General features: G+C 35.9%; 1 protein-coding gene across 1 annotated transcript in view; it reads left to right on the plus strand.

Annotated features, from left to right (window-relative positions):
* CRPPA (CDP-L-ribitol pyrophosphorylase A) overlaps positions 1 to 23,014 on the plus strand; it is a 195,603-nt gene that overhangs the window by 125,674 nt on the left and 46,915 nt on the right. Inside the window, exons 7-8 of the mRNA XM_077757629.1 lie at positions 21,736 to 21,828; positions 22,310 to 22,402. Coding sequence (XP_077613755.1) covers positions 21,736 to 21,828; positions 22,310 to 22,402 — 186 coding nt within the window. The remainder of the gene's footprint in view (positions 1 to 21,735; positions 21,829 to 22,309; positions 22,403 to 23,014) is intronic.

The raw sequence follows: 23,014 nt of genomic DNA on the forward strand, positions 1-23,014 counted from the left end.
TTTTTTTCATTAAGAAAAACATTTTTTAAATATTTATTCTTGAGAGAGAGACAGAGCATGAGTAGAGGATGGGCAGAGAGAGATGGAGACACAGAATCTGAAGCAGGCTCCAGGCTCTGAGCTGTCAGCATAGAGCCTGCCATGGGGCTTGAACCCACAAACTGTGAGATCACGACCTGAGCCAAAGTCAGGCGCTCAACTGACTAAGCCACCCAGGCGCCCCACATCTTGGATTCTTAATGATATTTCCAATTGAAATTAGAATGGAAAGTAAAGTATTTTCTCCTCCACTGTCTTTAGGCTCTATCCTATTTAGGATGGACAATCAATTTTTCTCGAGTCATTTGAAATTGTAATTGGTTATTGTACTATCTGGATACACAAAATCATTTGACCTATCTTATTTTTAGACAGTGATTTTTCAAAAGAAATGTGTTTTATAATTTTGCATGAAATTCTATTGTATCAAAGTACAATCTACAAAGCAAATTATACTCAGAGAAGTCCAACTTTTGTCTCTGCTTTCTGTGCCTGTAGCCTTCCTTTTCTATAAGTAACCAGTTTTTTGAAGCTTTATGGTTTATTCCTTATACTGTTTCAGTATCTGTATAATAAGTGCTGTTTTGCATTTATAAAGTTTTTCCTCTTGTCCCTCTTTGGTGACTACCTTTCTATTAAAATTCTTAGGAAATACCTTTGTCTTTTACTAATGTTTAATTCTTTTGGCTGTTGTCTAATGGACCTTTCTTCTGAGCAACATTGAAATTAACTAGTGCCATCTTCCTCCTACCTAGTCTGAATTAGTAGTGTCTTTTAACTAACTATCGCTTAAGACCGGTGAAATTACCTCAAACCTTTTTTATGTCCTCTCCCATTAACATGTGATTACATACTATATTTTCTTCCTCAAAACCATTATTTATACTTAGTTCTATTTATACTTCTATTTATTATTTAGTTCTTAGTTCTATTTATAATTGGTCTTATTTAAAAAGACTTAAACAGATATTTCGCAGATATTTTGGTTTCTGAAACTGATGCTTTAGTAGATTTATGAGGGAGAGTTCCTCAGCACAGTATTCCAAGTTCTTGCTTATGAATAAAATTAGTCTGTGGCTAAAAATCTACAAGTTGGTTTTGGCTCACTAAAAATGTTGGTTCAAAATTTGCTCCTTGGACATCTTCACTGTGGTTCTGTATTTTCTTCTATCATAGATTTTTTGGATCAAGTATGGTTAAAATCTGATTGTCTTATAAAAGACAATTTTGGCCTATTTGCCTGGATGCCCACTAATTTTTTTTTATTTAAAATCCAATTGTACTAGAATTTACTCAGTGTTGGTACTTTTGGGTTAATATTTTCTCTGTGCACAATGTGTCTATTATTGTGTAATTTCACATCTTTTTATTTCATGACATTTTCATGGCATTGTTTTGTACTATATTTCCATTCCATTGCTTTAGTTTTTTTTTTTTTTTCAGATATTACTATTCCATGAAAGCTACATATTGTTTACCCATTTTGTAGCTGTTATTTTCTTTTGGGTTAATTTTTTAAATTTTAAACTTTTATATTTTCAATTTTATATTTCTGTTTAGGCATTATCTGTCACATTTATTTACTTCTATGTTCTTCCTAATTTACCCTTCATTTATGAAACAAACTATTTTCTTAAATTTTCCCAATTTCTTGTTCTAGTCACCTTGTTTCTGATTGATTCCAGTTCTGAGTTTTGTAGGGTTTTTTTTTCATTTTGTTTTAGCTTATTATTAAATGCTGGGTTGCAGCTTTCACCTGTTGTGTCAGTGCCTTTCTGATGCGTGGGTATTGCCTGTAGGGACATTGTTTTGCTCTTTATTCTTTTATTTCTTACATGATATTTGAAGTCCTTTCTTGTTGCTACTTTTTAAGTAAGAGGGGCTTTTATCTGTTTTTAGGAGGAAAGTGTGGGTCAGAGTAAGCTTTATAGATTAATGGCATATGCTTCTTACTCATTTGTTCAAGAGAAGATGGGAGAGATGGCCATGCTCTTTCAGAGCTTCCATCTCTGTTACCTTTCTCCTTTACATGGATATTCTCTGTCACACCTGGTGCACCTCTGACAATTAAGACTTCTCTGCCTGATGCTTTGACTTAGAAGGTGTTTTCTTAGCTTGAGTCCAGGCTCCTAATAATCACAAAAGAGTGAGAACCTTTATGTGGCTCCATTGTTTTCAACTTGGAGACTAGAAAAACCTCTTTTAGTTTTGGCTGCTCTTTCCAGAATGGCCTGCTAAGCTATCCAGAGAGTACCTGATAATGGTTTCGAGTTTTTTCTTTTGGCTCCTTTTCCCCCTGCCCTACTTTTTCCTGCACAGTGTCTTAAATTAATTGCTGGCAGTTTGTCTCTCCCACTGATATTGGTTTTGTGGTAGATACACATTTTTGGTTTTGAAGTCTTTCTTGTACTGTCTGCTTTTATGGAGAGATCAACAGACACTGAAAGAGTAAAAGAACTATCTTTCTAGAATCCTCTTCTCATTTATTCTTTATGTGTGCTAGCTTAGTATTTGTAATTTTAAGCACTTAAATTTCCCTCGGAATTTTAGGTATCTCACGAATCTGTAAATATACATGATACTTTTGGAACTTTAAAAATTAGGCTTGACTTTGAGGATTTCATTTGTATAATAAAGCCAAGAAGTACATGGACGTTTGAAAGAAAGAAGAACAACTGTTTCTCAAGCACCTCTTAACTGTAATACGCTCCTTCAAGGAGAATATACTGGATTTTTTAACACTAGGAGTTCATGCAGAACTTTGAAAAATCAACTTTGTGCTGTGAACTTAGAGAATCTTGGCTGATCTTGGAAGGAGATGTCGCTCACAGCTGCAAAATTTGTCCTGGCTTCTAAATTTCCCTAAAAACTGTTAAACCAAAGAAAGAATTAACAAAATGTTTTCTCTCAAACAGCAACATCACTAACAATTAGTGTTTTCTGTGTGTCAGAGAGATTATGCTATGTATCTTAATCCTCTAAAATAATTCTATGACTTCCCCCTCATTTTACAAATATAAATAAGAAAACTGTGGTTTAATGATCTGCCTGAGATTAATAAGTGATGAGTGTAGGTGCTAATTGATTCATTATGACTTTACTAAGTATTCTTTTAAGAAAAAGTAAAATAAAAGCAAATAAAAAAACAGTTGTTTATTAGAGTTTATACCTAATGTCAGGATGATGTCCCCTTGGGAAAAGAATTACAGTAAAACCTTGGTGTGCAAGCATAATTTGTTCTGGAAGCATCCTTGTAATCCAAAGAACTTGTATATCAATGCAAAATGTTCCTTTAAGAAATAATGGAAACCCAGATAATTCATTCCACAACTCAAAAATATTCATATAAAAATGATTACAACACTGTAATATAATGCAAAATAATAAAATACAAAATATAAATAAAAATAGACAAATTAACATGCAGTTTCTTTTGAAAACACTCATGGCTATTGTGAGGGAAACGAGAGAGGAAGGTTATTGTGTAGGATGACTTTCACTATTGCTAACAGAATCACAGCTATCTATTAGCTCAATGGAATCTTTTTATTTTTTTGCTAATTTACCAAGGAACCATCCAATGACCTAGAATGAAGTAAAACTTTCCTAAGCTTACTCTTGTATGGAAAAGCAGAGGACCGTTCACAGATGGTTTGAAGTGACAAAAAATATGCTAGCTCCAGGTTTGGGCACCTTCCAACGTTCTGAAAAAAACCTTGATTTCTGCCAACTACTGTGGCCTGAGACCGAGCATCCACGCATGGGATACAGTCACCCACAATCCGTCAGTGAGAGATAGAGGGAGAAAGAAAGAAGAACCATTGGCTCAGTTGTGGTCATTTGACGTTAGGTGTCACAATATACTCATATTGTAAGACATCACTTGTTTATCAAGTTAAATTTATTAGAAATGTTTGCTCATCTTACAGAACACTCACAGAACAAGTTACTCACAATACAAGGTTTTACTGTACTTAGTTGTATAATTTTTTTCTACCATATGGGCAAATTTACTTTGTGTCACTTTTCAGCTCATAACTTAGAGACAAACACAAAATGGCACATTTTATGACAGTTTTACCTCTCAGAGGTATTACTTTGAAAATAACATCTAAAAACGCTGAAGTCACCACTGTTGAAATCCAGGCACCTTTTGGGCAGATCAATGTGGGTGTGGAGCTGCTCAGTACACAATGGGAGTATTGTTGTGTTGGCATGAAAAGAAAAAAAAATGTTTCTCATTGAAACTAAAGGAAGAGACTGTGTATGTTTGTTACAGTTATCTGTGCTAGATTTTGAAACATAACTTAGGGTGTGAACTGAGTATCTAGATTCTAATGATGCACACACCATATCCATGAAGGAAGTTGGTCAGAAAGTACAATACGGAACTAAGTAAGGGGCACCCTTCCCAGTTTTAATATACATGAACATTCCACTCGGACTTGAATTTCAAGGCTTTATTATTAGGCTTGTTACATTCCTTCCTTGATTTCTTAAGGAGTGTGAGATATTTCATGGACCACACTTACTTTGGAGATAGAGCTCTCTAGATGTACAAGAGACAGTGACAGAAGAGACTGCTCTCATTTCTTTCTAACTCAATAAATGTTGAAAAATAGCTTGCGCTATATACTGGGTTGAGTAGTAAGGGATTTATATGGGTTGAGTAGTAAGGGATTTATAAGGAGGAAGATGTGATCAGTCTTCATTAGTTTAATTCCCTAATTTACTTACCAAATAATACCTGCCTATCAAGATTTAGTCCCTGGATATAGGAAGTTGACCTAAACAAGCATGGTTCCTTCAAGGTTGTCTGGAACATACTGCCAGTTGGGGATAACACAGTAAATGAATACAAAAACATGTTGAGTTACAAATGGTGATGCCTATTCTAAGCCTTAAGTAAAGTATGCCAGTATAAGAGAGCCCTGGAAAATTATTTAGATTGCAGAAGGAGGGCAGATAGGACATTTAATTAAACCAAAACGAGTAATCAGGAGTTAGCTATTTAAAGAGAAATCCATGAGGGAAGAGCATGTGCAAGACATTCAAAGAGCTCTGTTGAGTGGGCTGAAATACGACGTGTGTGGTGGAAGTGCAGGTGTTGGGAGGCCGGGCCGGCACTCGCTAGGGGCGCTGTGTGAAGGTGATGAATGCCGCCGCCGCTGCTGCTGCTGCTGCTGCTGCTACTGCTGTTACTACTCCTCTTACTGATACTTTGTCATAAGAGCAAAATGAATTGATGGAAAAGTTGGGCTGGAAATGGCATAAACCAGTTATACCTATAAAAAGATTATGCTGGGTTTTGGTTCTTAAAATTCTGTAGAAGACACACAGTATTGAATGTTTTCTGACGTCACATGCACTCCTAAAAGCACAGGTCTTTTCAACCCATTTTCCACTCACATAATAAAAGAAATGAAGTTCTTAAAGAATGCTTATTTTATATTTGGAACAAACAGGGACTAGAGGAGATTTTCATGTATTTGCTTATGCACTCCTTCCTGTTTCCTGGAGAATATAATTTAATTATCGTTTTTTTGTAACCACCAATGAGGGGCAGGATATAACTGAAGCATGTTTGTTTCCCTGGGTGTTTAGCAAGCTTTGGTTCTGTTGAGGCTGTCTCAGATACCTAGTTTGTTTTGCCTGCTGCCCCCAAGTTTGTGTCCAGTGAGGGTATGGATCTGTGCTTTTTCCTATAGACCTAACTAGATGTGGTGTATGACATACTAGTTAAACAAAACATCACAAATAGCAAATGAAATAAGAGCAGAAATGAAAGAGAACAAATTAAGCCACTGCAGCCCTGTTAGGCTCATGCAGTGTGGGGTGATTTTATGCTTATTTTGACACCTGGCATAATAATTTAGCGTAAAGATAAAAGATGGGTTCATTTTTTGAAGCTGAGCACAGTTAAGTACAGTGAAATAACACTGTAAACACTACTATGGGGCCTCTGACTGAACAGTCACAGCACAATTATTTTAGTTAGAGTATGCGGTTTTGGTGTGTATATAAGACTGCAGAAACTAGCGAAGACCATCCAATTAAATTCTTTTAGTTTATTTGGGATGTTGGCCAGATTTCCTGATCAGTTTTCCAGAGGTAAAAAAGAAAAAAAAATCAAAATTATGGGACCACCTAGTTGCTTGGGATAGTATTAATTATATTCATGTTATATTTAGTAAAATTAACAGTTTATATTTATAACTGCTTGTCATAGTTTTAGGATGATTATTAACGAGGGGTAAGCATAATCCTCCTCACATACCACTTTGTGTACTTTATGTACGTATCTTCATTTTTTCTATCAGTGTATGCTTTTGAGTCACAGGACATAATGAAATAGTACTCTTTCTCAAGGAACCAGATGGTTAATTTGGAACAATGCTATTCTGCATCCTTGTCCACTTAGGAATGAGGTCATTGTTCACAAGTTCTAGACGACCGTTACACTGAGTTAAAAAGAAACCAAAAGAATACCCAACATTTAGCTTCTGGCATGTATTTGTAAAAATTAGGACTTCAAATTCAGGAAATTGATTTCAGATACACACCTGATGAATATGTTTAGGAGGGGAGTCTTTATAAAAAGCTGGAAAAAAATGCTGTTTGGAGAGTATGTTAGTTTCCTTCCTTCATCAGTTGATTTTGATGAATTCACCAGTTATCTTAATGCAATTTAAAGTGAGGTATAGTTTTAGAGCTTATTTACTGTGATTTCATTTCACTTTATTGACTTTCCTTGGTTCTAAATGTAGGATACATGTTTTATTTTTTATTTTTTAATAGTTTATTTTTGAGAGAGAGAGACAGAATATGAGTGGGGGAGGGGCAGACAGAGAGGGAGACACAGAATCCGAAACAGGCTCCAGGCTCTGAGCTGTCAGCACAGAGCCTGATGCTGGGCTCGAACCCATGAACCGTGAGATGCTTAACCGACTAAGCCACCCAGGCGACCCAGGATACATGTTTTAAAAATACCATTTTATTAACAATAGAACTCCCATATTACCCAGCAGTAGCACTGCTAGGAATTTACCCAAGGGATACAGGAGTGCTGATGCATAGGGGCACATGACCCCAATGTCCATAGCAGCACTCTCAACAATAGCCAAATTATAGAAGGAGCCTAAATGTCCATCAACTGATGAATGGATCAAGAAGATGTGGTTCATCTATACAATGGAATACTACATGGCAGTGAGAAAGAATGAAATCTGGCCATGCGTAGCAACATGGATGGACCTTGAGGGTGTTATGCTGAGTGAAATAAGTCAGGCAGAGAAAGACAGGTACCATATCTTTGCACGTATAGGTGTATTAGGAGGAACTTAACGGGGGACCATGGGGGAGAAGAAGGGGAAAAATAGTTGGGGAGAGGGGGGGAGGCAAACCATGAGAGACTCTTGAATGCTGAGAACAAACTGAGGGCTGATGGGGGAGGGGGAGAGGGGCAGGGGGGTGATGGGCATGGAGAAGGGCACTTGTTGGGATGAACACTGGGTGTTATATGGAAACCAACTTGAAAATAAACTATTTAAGAAAAAAAAGAGAATGAAAACATGGAAAAAATAAAAATACCATTTTATACTTTTAATTATTGTGTTTCCCCTAATGAGTTAGAGATGCATTCCATTTTCATTATTTGCATGCATTCTCCTTTTATTTTCTAACACCATCAAGGAGTTTATCTATTGTTGTGATGGCTTTTGCTAAATAATGGCTCTAGGGTATTTGTTTTTCCAGGGAAACTGAACCAAATATATCCATTTGAGTTTGTGGTCATAATAAATTATCCATGGCTTCTTGTTTCCAAAGCCTAGAAGTACTTGCCTGCTTAAGTTAAAGTCTCTTTCTCTTGCACTGATACTACATACTTTCAAATGAATGTTCGCTGCATGTGAGTCAAAGTCTGTACAGCTCGACCAGTTACTTCATCTCTTTTGCAGTCTATATTGGACCTTTCACTTATCTGTATTGTAGTCCAAAATAGTATCTTGCTCATGCCTTGAAATTATGTAGGTTTTTTTTTTTTTTTTTTTTTTTTTACCTTTTACTCAGCATTCTGTTTTATTATATGCCATCGTTACTTTCAAAGTTCTTTTGGGGCTCACTTTAATACTATTCTTTTCATAGAGTTGTCTTCATGTTTCCAGTTCTTGGACTTCCTAAACTACTTAACAGCAGTGGTGTTACTATGCATAGTCTGCTTTATATTGTTATTTATTCTTACAGCTATTTCTTTGACCATTTCTTTTATTGCTGATCCTTGCACAAAGCTGTATACATGGTGAGAGCCAGATATATAGTTGTGGTTAATGGTGATAGGATGATGAACAAGTAAGCTTCTGGAAAACCTCTCTGCCTGGACATCAGCCAAATATATTTTTGGAGATAAAGAAGTAGCTGCTGGGCATACATCAATCATGGAAATCTCTGAGAGGAGTTTAGAACACAAAGTACACCCAAGGAGCTCTAATTGATTTCCCAGCCAGAAGACAACTATTTTCACAAAACGAGGGAAAGAAAGGGCAAAGAGCAGCTGTTGCAAAGATTAGATGAACTGGAGTCAGCTAGAGTGATGCGGTTGAAGTCGGTGTCCGGTAGCCTTCTGTCAGGAAAGGAGATGGAGGGAGTGATGAAGAAATGAACTTTGCAAAGAGAGAATTGAAGTGGGATGAAGCAATAGCTCCATAACCTGACTTGTAAAGTTTGTTTTTGAGAATCTGTAATATGATTCTGATTCTATATCAAGATACGAATCTATCTTTCTTTATTATCTGTATATATACATCTTAAAAAATATCCTCAGGTATACATGTGTTCACACACTTCTGAAATAAGTAACATGAGCATGTTTTAGTTACTTTTGCTTAAATGTAAATTATCTTTAATATTACAAAATCATTTTCTACCTATACAACACTAAATAATGCTTATTCACAAGGTTACTAATGTGCAACTTATAATTATGAAAAGTTATAGGAGATGGAAATTTTATTTTATGCATAAATATGGCAATTTTTATCAGCAGAGAGGAAAGTGTATTAGACTTTTTTTTGTTACTATGGAGGATTTGAACAACTACAATGGTAGTATTTGGGCTGTGCAACCGTCGGGATGACATTAAAAATTCCTTAAAAGTTAATCTAGTGGATAGTTTTCTCTCTGGTAGAAGAATACATGAAATAACTCTTCACAAATCTCCTCATACACATCTATAGTTGATTATGGTTTCTTATTGTATATTTCCTGTCTTATTTAAAATTAATGACAGTGTCAAAACAAAGTACAGGACTTATTGAGCTGAAATATGGTTTTAATATATGCTTTCTTTTACCTAGTTATTTTGAATGTATATTTGTCACACTTGTGATATGATAAAAATATTAAAACATTTGATAAAAATCAATTTTAGTATTTGCCTTGTAAAAAGAATGGCTATATTAAAGCCTTCAAGTTGCTAGAATACTACTGCCTTTGTTAGCAGTTACTGATTCACAAATAAATGCCAAATACCCAAAACTAGATGTCTCCATCAAACACAGGATTTTTCAGTACAGCTATGCTCTTAGCTTCCTTGTATGCATGTGTGTGTGTGTGTGTATTCTGGAGGTTAACCTATGTGTGCATCATTGAGTATTTGATAGCATCCCTGTCCTCTGTCCACTAGGTGCCACTAGTAGTTTCCCATCCCACATGTGACAACTGGAAATGTCTCCTGATATTGCTGACTTTCGTCTAAGGACAAGGTTGCCCAAAGTTAAGAACTGCTAATACAACCTGTTATGTTTCATGAATGCTCAAATTTTACAGTGGGTTGGGAGTAAAGCGATCTATCTGTCTATCATCTACCTACCTACCTATCGGTAATTTCCAGTGAATGCATAGCTAAAGGTAATAAATGATAGTCTTCAGTATACTATTTAAATCATTTCTAAAACCGATGAGGAACTTTTGTTGGTGTTATTTCTAATTCACTCAATGACATTTTGACTAGAATATAACTTGCATATACTTTAGTAGTACATACTTACATAGAAAATGGGCTCTAATTATACTTCTGTGTATATCTGGGCAATGTCTGTGTTAGTTAGAAAAAGTTAAAATTCTGTAAAATTATATGATTCTATAAATTTGGTAAGAATTTGGAAAAAACAGTTGAAATAATTCTTCAGTTTTCCTCATGTATTTTTGCCATACTGTGATAGATTTAATCAAGATACAGATAATTTTTTTAAGTTTATTTATTTTGAGGGAGAGTACACACACACGTGTGCATGCGCGCACACACACACACGTGGGGGAGGGGCACAGAGAGAGGGAGAGACAGAATTCCAAGTAGGCTCTGCGCTAACAGAGCCCCTGGGGGGCTTCAGCTCGCAAATCATGAGATCTTGACCTGAGTCAAAATCAAGAGTGAGACTCTTAACCTCTGAGCCAGCAGGAGCCCCAAGATAGGGGTAATTTATTTTAGATGATACAGAAAGGCAATGGCTTCAGTAGAGTCAAAGCTAAAGCTATCTTCTGATTGGTAGATGGAGGCACACTCTTAGGTAAAAATGAGAATAGACTTTTAGATTAAAGTGGGTTCAAATTATCTAACCTCTTATTGCTTCAGAGTGTGATTCATGAACCAGTTACGGCAACAACTGGGAAACTTGTTAGAAATGCAGATTCTTAGACCTCACGACACATCTAATGGAATAAAAATCTGTATTTCTAATAAACTGGAGAAACACAAGTCTAAACTTGATTTCATCTTCCCAGTATGGCTTAAGCTCCATAAGGCCAGAAACTTTGGGTAGTTCATTGCTGTGATCTTATGTTTTTTTAAAAATAGTTTATTGTCAAATTGGCTAACATACAGTATGTAAAGTGTGCTCTTGGTTTGGGGATAGATTCCTATAGTTCATTGTTTACATACAACACCCAGTGCTCATCCCAGCAAGTGCCCTCCTCAGTGCCCATCACCCATTTCCCCTCTCCCCCCCAAACCCCCCAGGGGCCCTCAGTTCTGTATATTTAAGAGTCTTTTATGGTTTGCCTCCCTCCCTCTCTGTTTGTAACTATTTTTCCCCTTCCCTTCCCCCATGATCTTCTGTTAAGTTTCTCAAGATCCACGTATGAGTGAAAACATATCATATCTGTCCTTCTCTGACTGACTTCACTCAGCATAATACCTTCCAGTTCCATCCACATTGCTGCAAATGGCATGGTTTCATTCTTTCTTATTGCCAAGTAATATTCCATTGTATATATAAACTACATCTTCTTGATCCATTCATCAGTTGATGGACATTTAGGCTTTTTCCATATTTTGGCTATTGTTGTAAGCACTGCTGTAAACATTGAGGTGCATGTACCCCTATGCATCAGCACTCCTGTATCCCTTGGGTAAATTCCTAGTAGTGCTATTGTTGGGTCATAGGGTAGTTCTATTTTTAATTTCTTGAGGAACCTCCATGCTGTTTTCCAGAGCAGCTGCACCAGTTTGCATTCCCACCAACAGTGGAAGAGGGTTCCCATTTCTCCACATCCTTGCCAGCATCTGTTGTTTCCTGAGTTGTTCATTTTCATGATCTTAATAATCTTATGATCTTAATGTACAGTCTAGGGTCTGGCTCAGAACCCTCAATAAATACTTCTCAGTTGAAAGAATGAAATGTGAGTCCATCAGTGGATAGGATACTCTATTCTTTCTTATTACATTTTTAAATAAGACAGAAGATTTGTTGATGTCAGCATGTCAGTTCTCAGCTTCCAAATATTTTAGTCATTACTAGGAAGAAGAAAGAGGTCATATTGCTGTACATACCTCTTAAAGTATTATTCATCATTTTCAAATGACAAAATGGGTAATACTTAAAGGACATACCTGCCAAAAAATAGTTGTGAGCTAAAGCCAGTAATTTCTTATTTACTACAAAGTTGTCCATTAGTTATATACAGTATAACAATTTTTAAATTTATTTATTTATTTTGAGAGAGACAAACAGTGACAGTGGACAGTGGGCAGAGAGAGGAGAGAGAGAATCTCAAGCAGGCTCCCAGCTGCCAGGGCAGAGCCCAATGTGGAGCTTGAACGCATGAAACCGTAAGTCATGACCCGAGCTGAAACCAAGAGTCAGACATTTAACTGACCGAGCCACGCAGGCGCTCCTAATTATATATAGTATAACATGTGGTAAAACTCAATGAGAAGATAAGCTTGAATGGATATGTATTTGGTAGCTTTACCTTTTTATATAGACACAATATTCAGCTTTGGATATATAATTCGATGAAATGGGAGCCTTGAATTTGTTGTGATAGTGCTCAGGCTCTTTAGGATTAGGGTCTATATATTCTATTCCACAATCTTTGTAGTTTTGCATCAGAACATAATGGCCTTCGAAGGGATTATTACCACTATAACCCCTTCTGCTACCATCACCAGCTACTCAGAATGTATTGAATGCAGTGGTTTAGAAACACTTAACTCTTTTCCAGGATAAAATCCAAGAATCTGCATTGGAAGATCTTAGATACTTGGTTCCCTCTGCAGGACCCAGAAAAATGATCTAAGTTAAGAGATTGTGTGTGGCATCAATTAAACTTCTTAGTACTGAGATTATATGTGGCATCAATTAAACTTCTTAGTACTCAAATGCCTTTCTCCAGATGGAGTGTTTATCTTGAGTTGACTTTGGAATCTGTAGTTTCGCTTTCTCTGATGAAAGGCCTTCTGACTTTCATGATAAGGTAATAGTCACCTGGAGTAAACTGAAACCAGTGTATTGTGGATGTTATGTAAATGGGCCAGGAAATCCAGTAGATCTTCATCTGAGTACTACCCTTTATTGGTTCTATGATCTCAGGTTATTTAAATACATGCCTGTGCTTCAGCTTTCTTAAGGATAATGATAATATATGCACAGATATACTTGGCGATTTCAGTTAGATACTTGTTTAAAGTATTTAGCGTAGATTTTTACAAATAGTAAAATGTCAAATGTAAAGTATAAAATGCCAAGGGGTAATGGATGTGTGGTGATGTGTTAAAGTGCCATTTAAATATGGAAGTTAAATGTGGAATAGAACAGTCATAGCAAACATTTAATAAAGCACTAGGTACAGGGATGGTTATGAATGCTCTAAATGTATTCCAGCAAACCAAGATGACTGACATGACAGTAGTCACGCTAGACAGCAGTCTTCTAGAACAGTAGTTAGTGGGGAAGGTCCATGGATTCAGGAACAGAGGCAGTGACCGTTGGGCTGTGTAGCATTGCAAATGAATCGTAAGGCTAATGTTAGACTCCAGTCTTTGGGCAGTGTGGCTTTTAAGCTGCATAATTAAGGAAGTACTAGCCCTTCCCCTGGTGTGATAAAGTACTGGGGTCCAACACCATTGTGGCATGGTAGAACCTTGGTTCTAGTGCTATTCTGCCTGCCCTGAATTTAGGTCTAACAGACGATCAAAACTCTCTCTGGTATATCTAACAGACTAGGGTCTGAGGCTTGTGGCAGCTTGTGAGGTGCAGGGCTACCAGTATGAGATACCAACTCGCCATGCATGTTGGGAGATCCACAGATTTCTCTCTGTAACACGCGAGAATGTAACCTAGTTCATTTATCACCTCAAAGGTGCACTAAGATTTATTGACTTAGAGCTGTGGTCTACAGCTTTTTTTTCTCTGAAGCTTTCCAGGAAGCCCACTTATAGGGAACAAGTTCTGGAAAAGTTAACCCTTAACTCTCATATATTAGTAATTAACTTTGTGATCAATTCTGAAGTGTTCATTTTAATGACAGTTAAACTGAGCCACAGGGCTTAAATAAATTACCCAGTCACATGGAAAGCTGGTTGCACAGCTAGATTCATAGTTAGGGATCTTGGCTCCAGAGGCCATGCTGTTAAATACAAAAACGGGCTTTAGGGGCACCTAAAGTAAAGTGTCCGACTTCAGCCCAGGTCATGATCTTACAGTTCATGGGTCTGAGCCCCGCATCAGGCTCTGTGCTGACAGCTAGCTCAGAGCCTAGAGCCTGCTTCAGATTCTGTGTCTCCCCCTCTCTCTCACCCTCCCCTGCTCGCGCTCGCTCTCACGCTTGCTCTCTCAGAAATAAATTTAAAAAGTTAAAAAAAAATTTTAAATGGGCCTTAAAGCTGATTCTTAAAAAAAATTAAAAATAGTAAATGCTCAGTGGCAGGTGGACACAATCTCCACAAAAGTGTAAAATAATCATGAAGTTTAATTGGCAATTGAAAAAAAGAAAGTAATAAATCCTTAATAAAGCAGTTACTGAGGAGAAGATTTACTAAATATGAAGGAGAGGCTCTGGGCTGTCAGTGTCTGACTGAAGGTCCAGACACAGCACTCACAGACCAGAGGCGACTCCACTGATAAATACAGTGATGGATGAACTGAGGGACCAGCCTCAGCCTTCAGTTGGCAGCAGTTACAGAATATGTTACTGAATATAGTTACAGAAGATGCCTTTCCAAAATGAGGATTTGCAGTATAGAAAGACTTTTTTTCCTCAGCTTTATTGAGGTGTAGTTGATGGTAGATAAAAACTATTTATTTTTACATATATATCTCTTGATCAGATACATGTGTACACCATGGTCCCCATGTTCAAAGTAATTAACATACCTATTATTTTACATAATTACTGCTTTATGTGTTGTATGTTGGGTTTTTTTTTTTTTTGGTGGTTGTCAGAACACTTAAGAGTCTACCCTGTTAGTTATTATTTCAACTATATATACATTGTTAATTATGTCCACTGTGCTGTACATTAGATCTCTGTAACTTATTCACCTTGCAAAACTGAAACTTTGTACCCTTAGACCACTATCTCCCCACTTCCCCCCACTCCACAGCCCTCAACACACACAAGACTTAATTATAAGTATTATCTACAGAGTGGAAGGTGTATCTTGCCCTGATTTGTTTGTTTATGCCCACTTTGGTGCCATGTTTGAATGGGAGATGAGAATTTAATGGAATCAGATTCAGACATGATCCAGCAAACATGTTCTGTAAAAAGAAGGTTGGCTTTTCAGAAACACATTTTTGAACCTCTGACTCATGGGACTTGAACCAAAGTCTTTCAGCCTTAGTTAATCCTTAACTCTTTTTGAAATGGAAAACATTTTTTGACAGAGCATCTCCCTTCTTAATAGCCATGATTTAAATAATATTCTTAGTATGCAGATGGTTGCATTTAGTTAATGGTAAATCTTTTCTAAATTCTCATTTGTCATGATGTAAGGAAAGTTCTTCATGATGTTTTGTTTTTTGGTATACCTCTTTAATTATACTGAACATAATGGAAGATTGTTTTAAATTTTGTTTAAATGTTCTTTGAACCAAAATATTTACAGAACAAGGAGTTCTTCTAGCCAGGAGATTGTTCCATTTGTTGTGTTTGAGTGTGGAAACATTAGGAATGACAGCATAAGATGATACCATAGAGCATTTTCATAAACAACTTAATAGCATTGTCTAATGTGGTCTTTGTTTATTAAAGGTGTCCAAGACTGTTTTGTTATATTTAGGTAAATCTAAGTTTTTTTTGTTTTTTTTGTTTTTTTTACTCAAGCATGGAAAATATTTTCTGGTGGGGAAAAGGAATATGACCCCCCCAAAAATAAAAAAGACGCTTAACTGGAAACATTTCTTAAGAATGTCACTTTCAGGAAGAAATAAATTGCAGTGTTGTTTTCCTTTTTTTAAAGGTAGTTAAAAATGCTATTATTTAATACTTTCTGTAAGAATATTGTGTGTGCATTTCTGTCTTAGTTTGTAGGCCCGAGTTAATGAATGACTATCTTTTTTTTTTTTTTTTTTTAAAAATAGNGATGGGAAACTATCAACACCCTAGAGGTGAATGACTATCTTTTAATTGGAGTTTTAATTTAGTAAATAATAATAGAATGAATATATTTTAATAACAGTAATTAATATTGGCTGGGTACTATGTTTCCCATATATCTATATCCTGCATTTGAACAGCTTATGTTGTATTTATTAACTGTTAATAATTAAGAAACAAAAGTTTTAATAAGGAAACAAGTATATATTGAAGTCAGTATCCGCTAAAGCCCTCCCAAGCAAAAATGAACCCACTCTTTGTGACAGTAGTAGGAAATGGCCTTAGAGTTTAAGAATATTTGTGTGGATGAGCTGAGTTGATAAGTCAAGTTGAATGGTTAATAAGACTTGAATAGTGGAGTGCCTGGGTGACTTATTTGGTTAAGTATCAGATTTGGCTCAGGTCATGATCTCAGAGCTTGTGAGCTCAAGCCCCACATTGGGTTCTGTGCTGACAGCTCAGAGCCTGGAGCCTGCTTAAGATCCTTTGTCTTTATTTCTCTCTGCTCCACCTCCCCTCTCTCTCTCTCTCTTTCTCTCAAAAATAAACATTACAAAAGAAAAGATTTGAATATAATTAGATTATGGAGTACTTTAATGACAATTTCACAATCGGAGATTCACTCTAAACACATATATGTTATATACATATATAATTATATGTTCTTAAATGTTCTTAATAAAAAAATGAAACTGTTTTAGGAATATTAATCTTAAAATACTCTTGACAGTGAATACTTTTATTTAAGAATGTACATTGCATAAGTGCTGTAGACTGAATGTGTTCTCTCTAAGAATTTATGTGTTGAAATCCTAACCTCAGTGTGCTGGTGTTAGGAGGTGGATCTTTGGGAGATGAGTAGGTCATGAGGATGAGGACTTCATGAAGGGGTCAGTTCTCTTACAAAAGAGACTTCTGAGAGCTTCCTGGCTTCTGCCATCATGTGATGACACAGTAGAAAGACTTGTTTTTGAACCACAAGGGGGTCTCTTATCAGTCACTGAATCTATCTGCACCTTCATCTGGCTCCTCATGTCTTCTAATCCCCACTCATGGATCTGCAAGTCATTGTTAAAGGGCAAATGGTGATTATCCAGAAAATTCTTAAATTTTGATTGAGGAGAAGCCAATGGATGGACTGAAATGAACATCAGGGAAAAGTCAGAGAAAATCCTTAAATCTTTGCAGCACAGTGGCAGAAGCAGGGAAAATTTTCAGTGCCTACCAATTTTTAACTTTACAACTTGTGAGGAAGAATAGGAACTCTGTAATTCATACTCAAAAATAATCACAGCCCATGCAAATCTTATTTAAAAATAAGAAAGAAACACCAAGGCTCTTCCCTAAAATATTATATCTTTTCTTCTGTAGAACTTAGTAAAAATTTGAATTCAAGGGGCACCTGAGTGGCTCAGTAGGTTACATATCTGACTCTTGATTTCAGCTTAGGTCATGATCTCACAGTTCCTGAGTTTGAACCCCACATTGGTCTCTGCACTAACAGTGTGGAACCTGCTTGAGATTCTCTTTCTTCCCTCCCTGTCCCTACTCTATTTTCATTCTCTCTGTCTCAAAATAAATAAACATAAAAAAATTTTAAAAACGGAATTCAAGAAGGTTAAAGACAAACTTCAAAGATGGCATTGCAAAAGATTAATACAATTATTAACTATCACAGGAAACAAAATTCAGACTAAAGCAATATTAATTTAGAACTGCTTAACTGGTAAGAGGGTCACCTTTGTGGCCGAGTAGGTTGGCCATCCCACTTCAGCTCAGGTCATGATCTCACAGGCCTTGGGTTTGAGTCTCATGTGGGGCTCTGTGCAAACAGCTCAGAGACTGGAGCCTGCTTCCGATTTTGTGTCTCCCTCTCTCTTTGCCCCTTCCCCACTTGTGCTCTATCTCACTCTCTCTCACAGAATCAATATTTAAAAAAAAAATAACAGATGAGAAATACAATAAAGCTGATGTCAGGTTATTATAATAATGGGAAACTTGAGATAATTGGAGTGTCCTCTAAGTAAAAAATAAAGAGAATAGATGTGAATGATGATAAAAGAATCCAGCACATGGATAATGCTTCTTGAGGAAACTTGAAAGTTTTCTTGAAATGACTAACTGATGCTCCAAGACCTAACAGGCATACTTGGGAAAACTGAGGTATAGCAATTTACAATTAAACACGTGTTGGTTGTTATTAGGATTTAGAACTTCCTCTAAAGAATTCTTCACACAGGGACCTAGGTGAAAAAAAATAAAAACAAAAGTTAAAGGAAAAAAGGATACTCTGCTGGCCTCTTGTATCTTCACTATATTCACTACCCAGATAGATATAAGGAAGCAGTTTCTGTGAACTTCGGAGGGAATGCATATGGAATCCAAGAATACAGCCACCAGCCAAATTGTCACTTAAAAAATGATAGGAGGAAAAAATAAACATAATGTCTCCATGTATTTCGTATTAAAACTACTGGTGTTGAAATCTACCCAGTGACATAATGAACGGAGAGTAGGTGAAGGCCAGATGGAGTATAAGCATTAGGATAAGTACATAATTCTTATGATGGAGCAGTGACTACAAATCTGAGGAAAGAGTGAACCCATCTTTGATTCCCAGGTAAGCTGTCTTTGAGTGTAAAAGCAAAATTCCAGGAACATAAAGATGTTGAGGCTTCTGTAAAAAAAGCAAAACCAACTAAACAAACTATTTGCAGATAAAGTTCATCAAATAAAGAAGGGAATTAAAATGAAGAACTTACAAACACAGATATTTTGTGTAAAAAGCCAACGTTTTTGAATGTAGATAGGTCTAGATTGTGGCTTTCATGATTGTAGAATAAGACGTGGGCTTAATCTACTAGAGTAAAAATACCATGCTTATCAGAATGAAGCTTTAGGTGGAAGTTAGAATGTGCTATTTCTTTCTTGCTCATAGAAGGAGGTCAGCTAATGGTGACAAGTAAAATGCATTGCCACTAAAAATCCAGTTTTGTAATCCTATCCATGCTACCTCTTCCTAACGTTTAGAAGCTTAGGGCTCTGAAAGTGAAAAAATACCTGACGTTCAGGAGCATTTTCTTCAGTTTCACTCTGCCGAATTTTCTTCCCTAACCAGCTAAGAAAAGACCTGCATGTGATCTAATTGAATGCATTATTGCTTTTATTTCTTCATCCTTTTGTTCTACCATCTTACTGCATATATTAATAGAATTAACAGAGTATTGTTGGAATGATGTTTAGCTAATGTCAGGTAGTGATATTTTTGGACCATTTTTTTTTTTTTTTTACCTTTTTCAGGTAGTTGGTTTTAAGAACAATACACCATTTTTCTTGAAATAAGACTTTAAAAACTGTTTTGCTTTTAAAATACCTATATATCAAGCATTTGCTAGTGGTGAAAACATCCATGTTTTGGGGCACAAAGATCTGATACCCTTTCTTTAAGAATTTTATCCAGTTCAGTAATTAAAAATTTAATCAGTCTTTCATGTTCTCATCCTAGACTTCATTTATGTATATGCAAAAGAAAATTTTAAATTAATCATTTTGTAAAATTCATATTTCACTCACATTTGCTGAAGTTACATGACGTGGTGGTCTTATTTCATATCTGTTATGTCAAACTTGGCAGGATCTCAGGAATTATATAGTACTTGTATGCAGACATTCATGCTAATATCTTAAATATTGGCATGAGACATTAACTCTTTGGCCAGAGAAAAGACCATTTGTTCACTGCAGTAGCCTTAAGGAGAATGACCGTGTTGTACTGATTGTCTAAATTGCATTTCCTACAGGGAAATGTTGTCACCACTAGGTGCTGTGCCAGTTGAGGTATATTAAAGATGTTGATATTGGGGAGCCCTTACCTTATATTCAGGGACCATGGGGAAACCAGCCCATCCTCTTATTAAAAAAGAGACATTGTCTTTATTCCTCCGAAATGTCAAACAGATCTGACCTAGGGAGAGTGAGGAGGCTACCTTTATTTTCTGAAATCTGCACAAGTACACTCCAGGAAGAGACATACCTACCTTTGTAAATCTGCTTGTTATGCAGACATCTTTGAAAAGCCCATCTGGAGTAAGTTAGCTATTAAAATGTTTGGGTGTATGAGAAACCCCTGGAAAATTGTCTTCCTATAGTATCTGGAAGATGTGATTTCTTGAACAAACTTAATGTTGCACAATGAAATCCCATAATTTTTCTCTCTTTTAGTATCAGTATATGGCTGATGCAAATGGAACTATTTTGTTAAAGTTTTTTAATGTTTTCTCTGAACTTGGTACTCAATAAGAATTTTAAAGTGGAAGAAAAGTCTTGAAATTCATGAGTCAATTAATTCCTAGCAGGGTTCTGACCTCAAAGTATTTACTTCCCCTTTTCTAATATTTTGTCAAAATTACATATAATTAAGATAAATCCTACTTACTATGTAATGTTCTTAGAAGTGCAGTGTTTAGTGTGTTACTTAGGGACTGGCCTGCTGTTTTCGAAGTACAAATCGTAAAGCATTGTAAATATAACGCCACTATTAACCACTGAAATGTAGCTTTCTGGGGAATTAAAATAGCGAACATAAAAGATCTCTTGTTTCATAATTAAGTTTTTGTTCATATTGATAATAGAGGGAAACAATGGAAGTCAATCAGAATATTGAGTTGTATGGAATAAAAGTCTTATGAGGGAAATTTTTGTATTATATGTGCTATTCTAAATCTAGTCTGAGACCACCTCTAGTAATAATCTCCTCATCTCTTGTTTTATTATCATTTTACTAGTTCACGTCTTATTTCTCTTTCAGACTACTGTAATAATTTCTTTTTATTGATACAATTTATTATCAAGCTAGCTAACTCACAGTGTTTACAGTGTGCTCTTGGCTTCAGGATAGATTCCCATGATTAATTGCTTACATACAACACCCAGTGCTCATCCCAACAAGTGCCTTCCTCAATGCCCATCACCCATTTTCCCTCCCTTCCACCCCATCAACTCTCAGTTTGTTCTCTGTATTTAAGAGTTGCTTATGGTTTGCCTCCATCCCTCTCTGTAACTATTTTTTCTCCTTCACTTCCCCCATGGTCTTCTGTTAAATTTATCACATTCCACATATGGGTGTAAACATATGATATCTTTCTCTGACTGACTTACTTCACTTAGCATAATACCTTCCAGTTCCATCCACATTGTTTCAAATGGCAAAATTTCATTCTTTCTCATTGCCAAGTAGTATTCCATTATGTGTATGTATGTATGTGTGTGTTAGCTTTTTTATCCATTCATCAGTTGATGGACATTTGGGTTCTTTCCATACTTTGGCTATTGTTGATAGCACTACTATCTCTACTATGTTGACTCCTCTCTCTCTAGTAATTTCTTAATGCCTTTCCTGCTTCTAGTCATTCCAGGTTTGGCAGAATCTATCTAACTGTAGAATTTAACATGTTTGTAGAATCATCCAACAACCCCTGTCTAACCAACCATTTGAAAATAATCAAGCATTTTCTGAACTGCATCCTGTGTATAAGAAAAAGTAGTTACTTGCCTGTCCCTCCATATATCTTGTACTTTTCTCATTTGAAACTATCTATTTCTCTCCTCACCAAAGTAGTATTCATCAGTAAAGGACTAGTTCAGATGTCTTTTTCTTGGAAGCTTCATAAACTTCAGCTTGAATTATTTTTATTTTTTTATGGTCTTAGGCTTTATGTGTCTGTTGAAATTTTATGCTCATTTGTAACATTTGTTTAGGTTCTGGTTTGCATTTCTATCTAATTTATAAACTCCTCTGTCTTACATATTTTTTTCTCCTAGCCTGTAAAAGTCACCTCTCAACTTCCTTGTCATGCTGGCAGAGATCTTGAGCAAATCATGTCAGAGCAATGCTACAGTTACATTTGTGTGAATGTAAGTAGTGACCTTAAATGGTTCAAAGCCCTTGAGGATTTGTGTAAATGTAATGTGCAAGAGAATTTTTTCTTGATTTTTAATTTTTTGAATTTAAGTTTTTGTGATAGATGAGTTTTGTTATTCAATATGCATTTGGAAGTTGTATTTTTAAATTTTTGAAATGGAAAAATATTTTCTTGCAAGCTAATTCCCATAATTAAAAGAGGGTGATATTTCTGTAGACATCATTTTCAGTTACTTGGTATGAATCAGATAAGATGACACAGGTTTGAATTAATGAAGAGTTCAAATTCTAATAGATACGACGTTACAGGTATCCTTGAAAGTTGTTTGAAAAGGGAAAATTAAGCTTGATAAGTATTTTAGATGTATATGTAAAAGCCTCATATTTTTTCCTTCACTGATTTTAATTCTTAAATTAACTATTAAATCATTTAAGAACTTATTTTTAACTTGCTTTTATTTTCTGGTCTTTCAGGTTATGACCTCTGATTTTGAGGAAACCCGGAAATTGGTGAATATGCTGGAAGAGAGTAATCTTTCCATTCTATATCCTGTTGTTGTTGTTTCAGTAAGTGATTTAATGTAGATTTAACTCTTCAACCTTAGGCTTCCTTCCTTGGGATTCAATTTTCCTTTTTAACGAAATTTCATCCAGTTGAGGAAACCCACCCAAGCCCAGAAGAAACTCCTATTTATGGATCCCTGAACTTCCTCTCTTGTTATGACTTCTGTGACTTTGTTCTCTTATTACTGCAGTTATTTGGATGAATTGACAAGTATAGGGAAAAAATAATCTAGCAACCAATTTCATTTCTCTTCCTTCATTAAAATTGCGAAGTATACTACTGAGTTGACTAGTTCTTTGAAGAATATGAAAGAGCTTTATTAGCATGTTCCCAGAATACCATTGGAGAAGAAATACCAAGGTTAAAAAAAATGAGAGGGAAAATATCATGTGGAAGTAAATTGTCTCTTAGGTTGTTTCATCTTCTCTGTCATTTGGACAGCAAAGTAGAAGGAGAAACAGATCAAAGGGAATTCCTTGAAGAGTGGCCTATGAAAATTTTGGGAAGGTCTTTCCTGTGAAAGACTACAGGTACATGTGTAATACAGTATTTCCTTGATTGGTCTTTTAAACTGCACAAGAGGGAGATCTCAGCACAACCAGGAAGGAATAAAA

This window comes from Crocuta crocuta, unplaced genomic scaffold (assembly GCF_008692635.1).
Source record: "Crocuta crocuta isolate KB4526 unplaced genomic scaffold, BGI_CrCroc_1.0 scaffold62, whole genome shotgun sequence".
Lineage (NCBI taxonomy): Eukaryota > Metazoa > Chordata > Mammalia > Carnivora > Hyaenidae > Crocuta > Crocuta crocuta.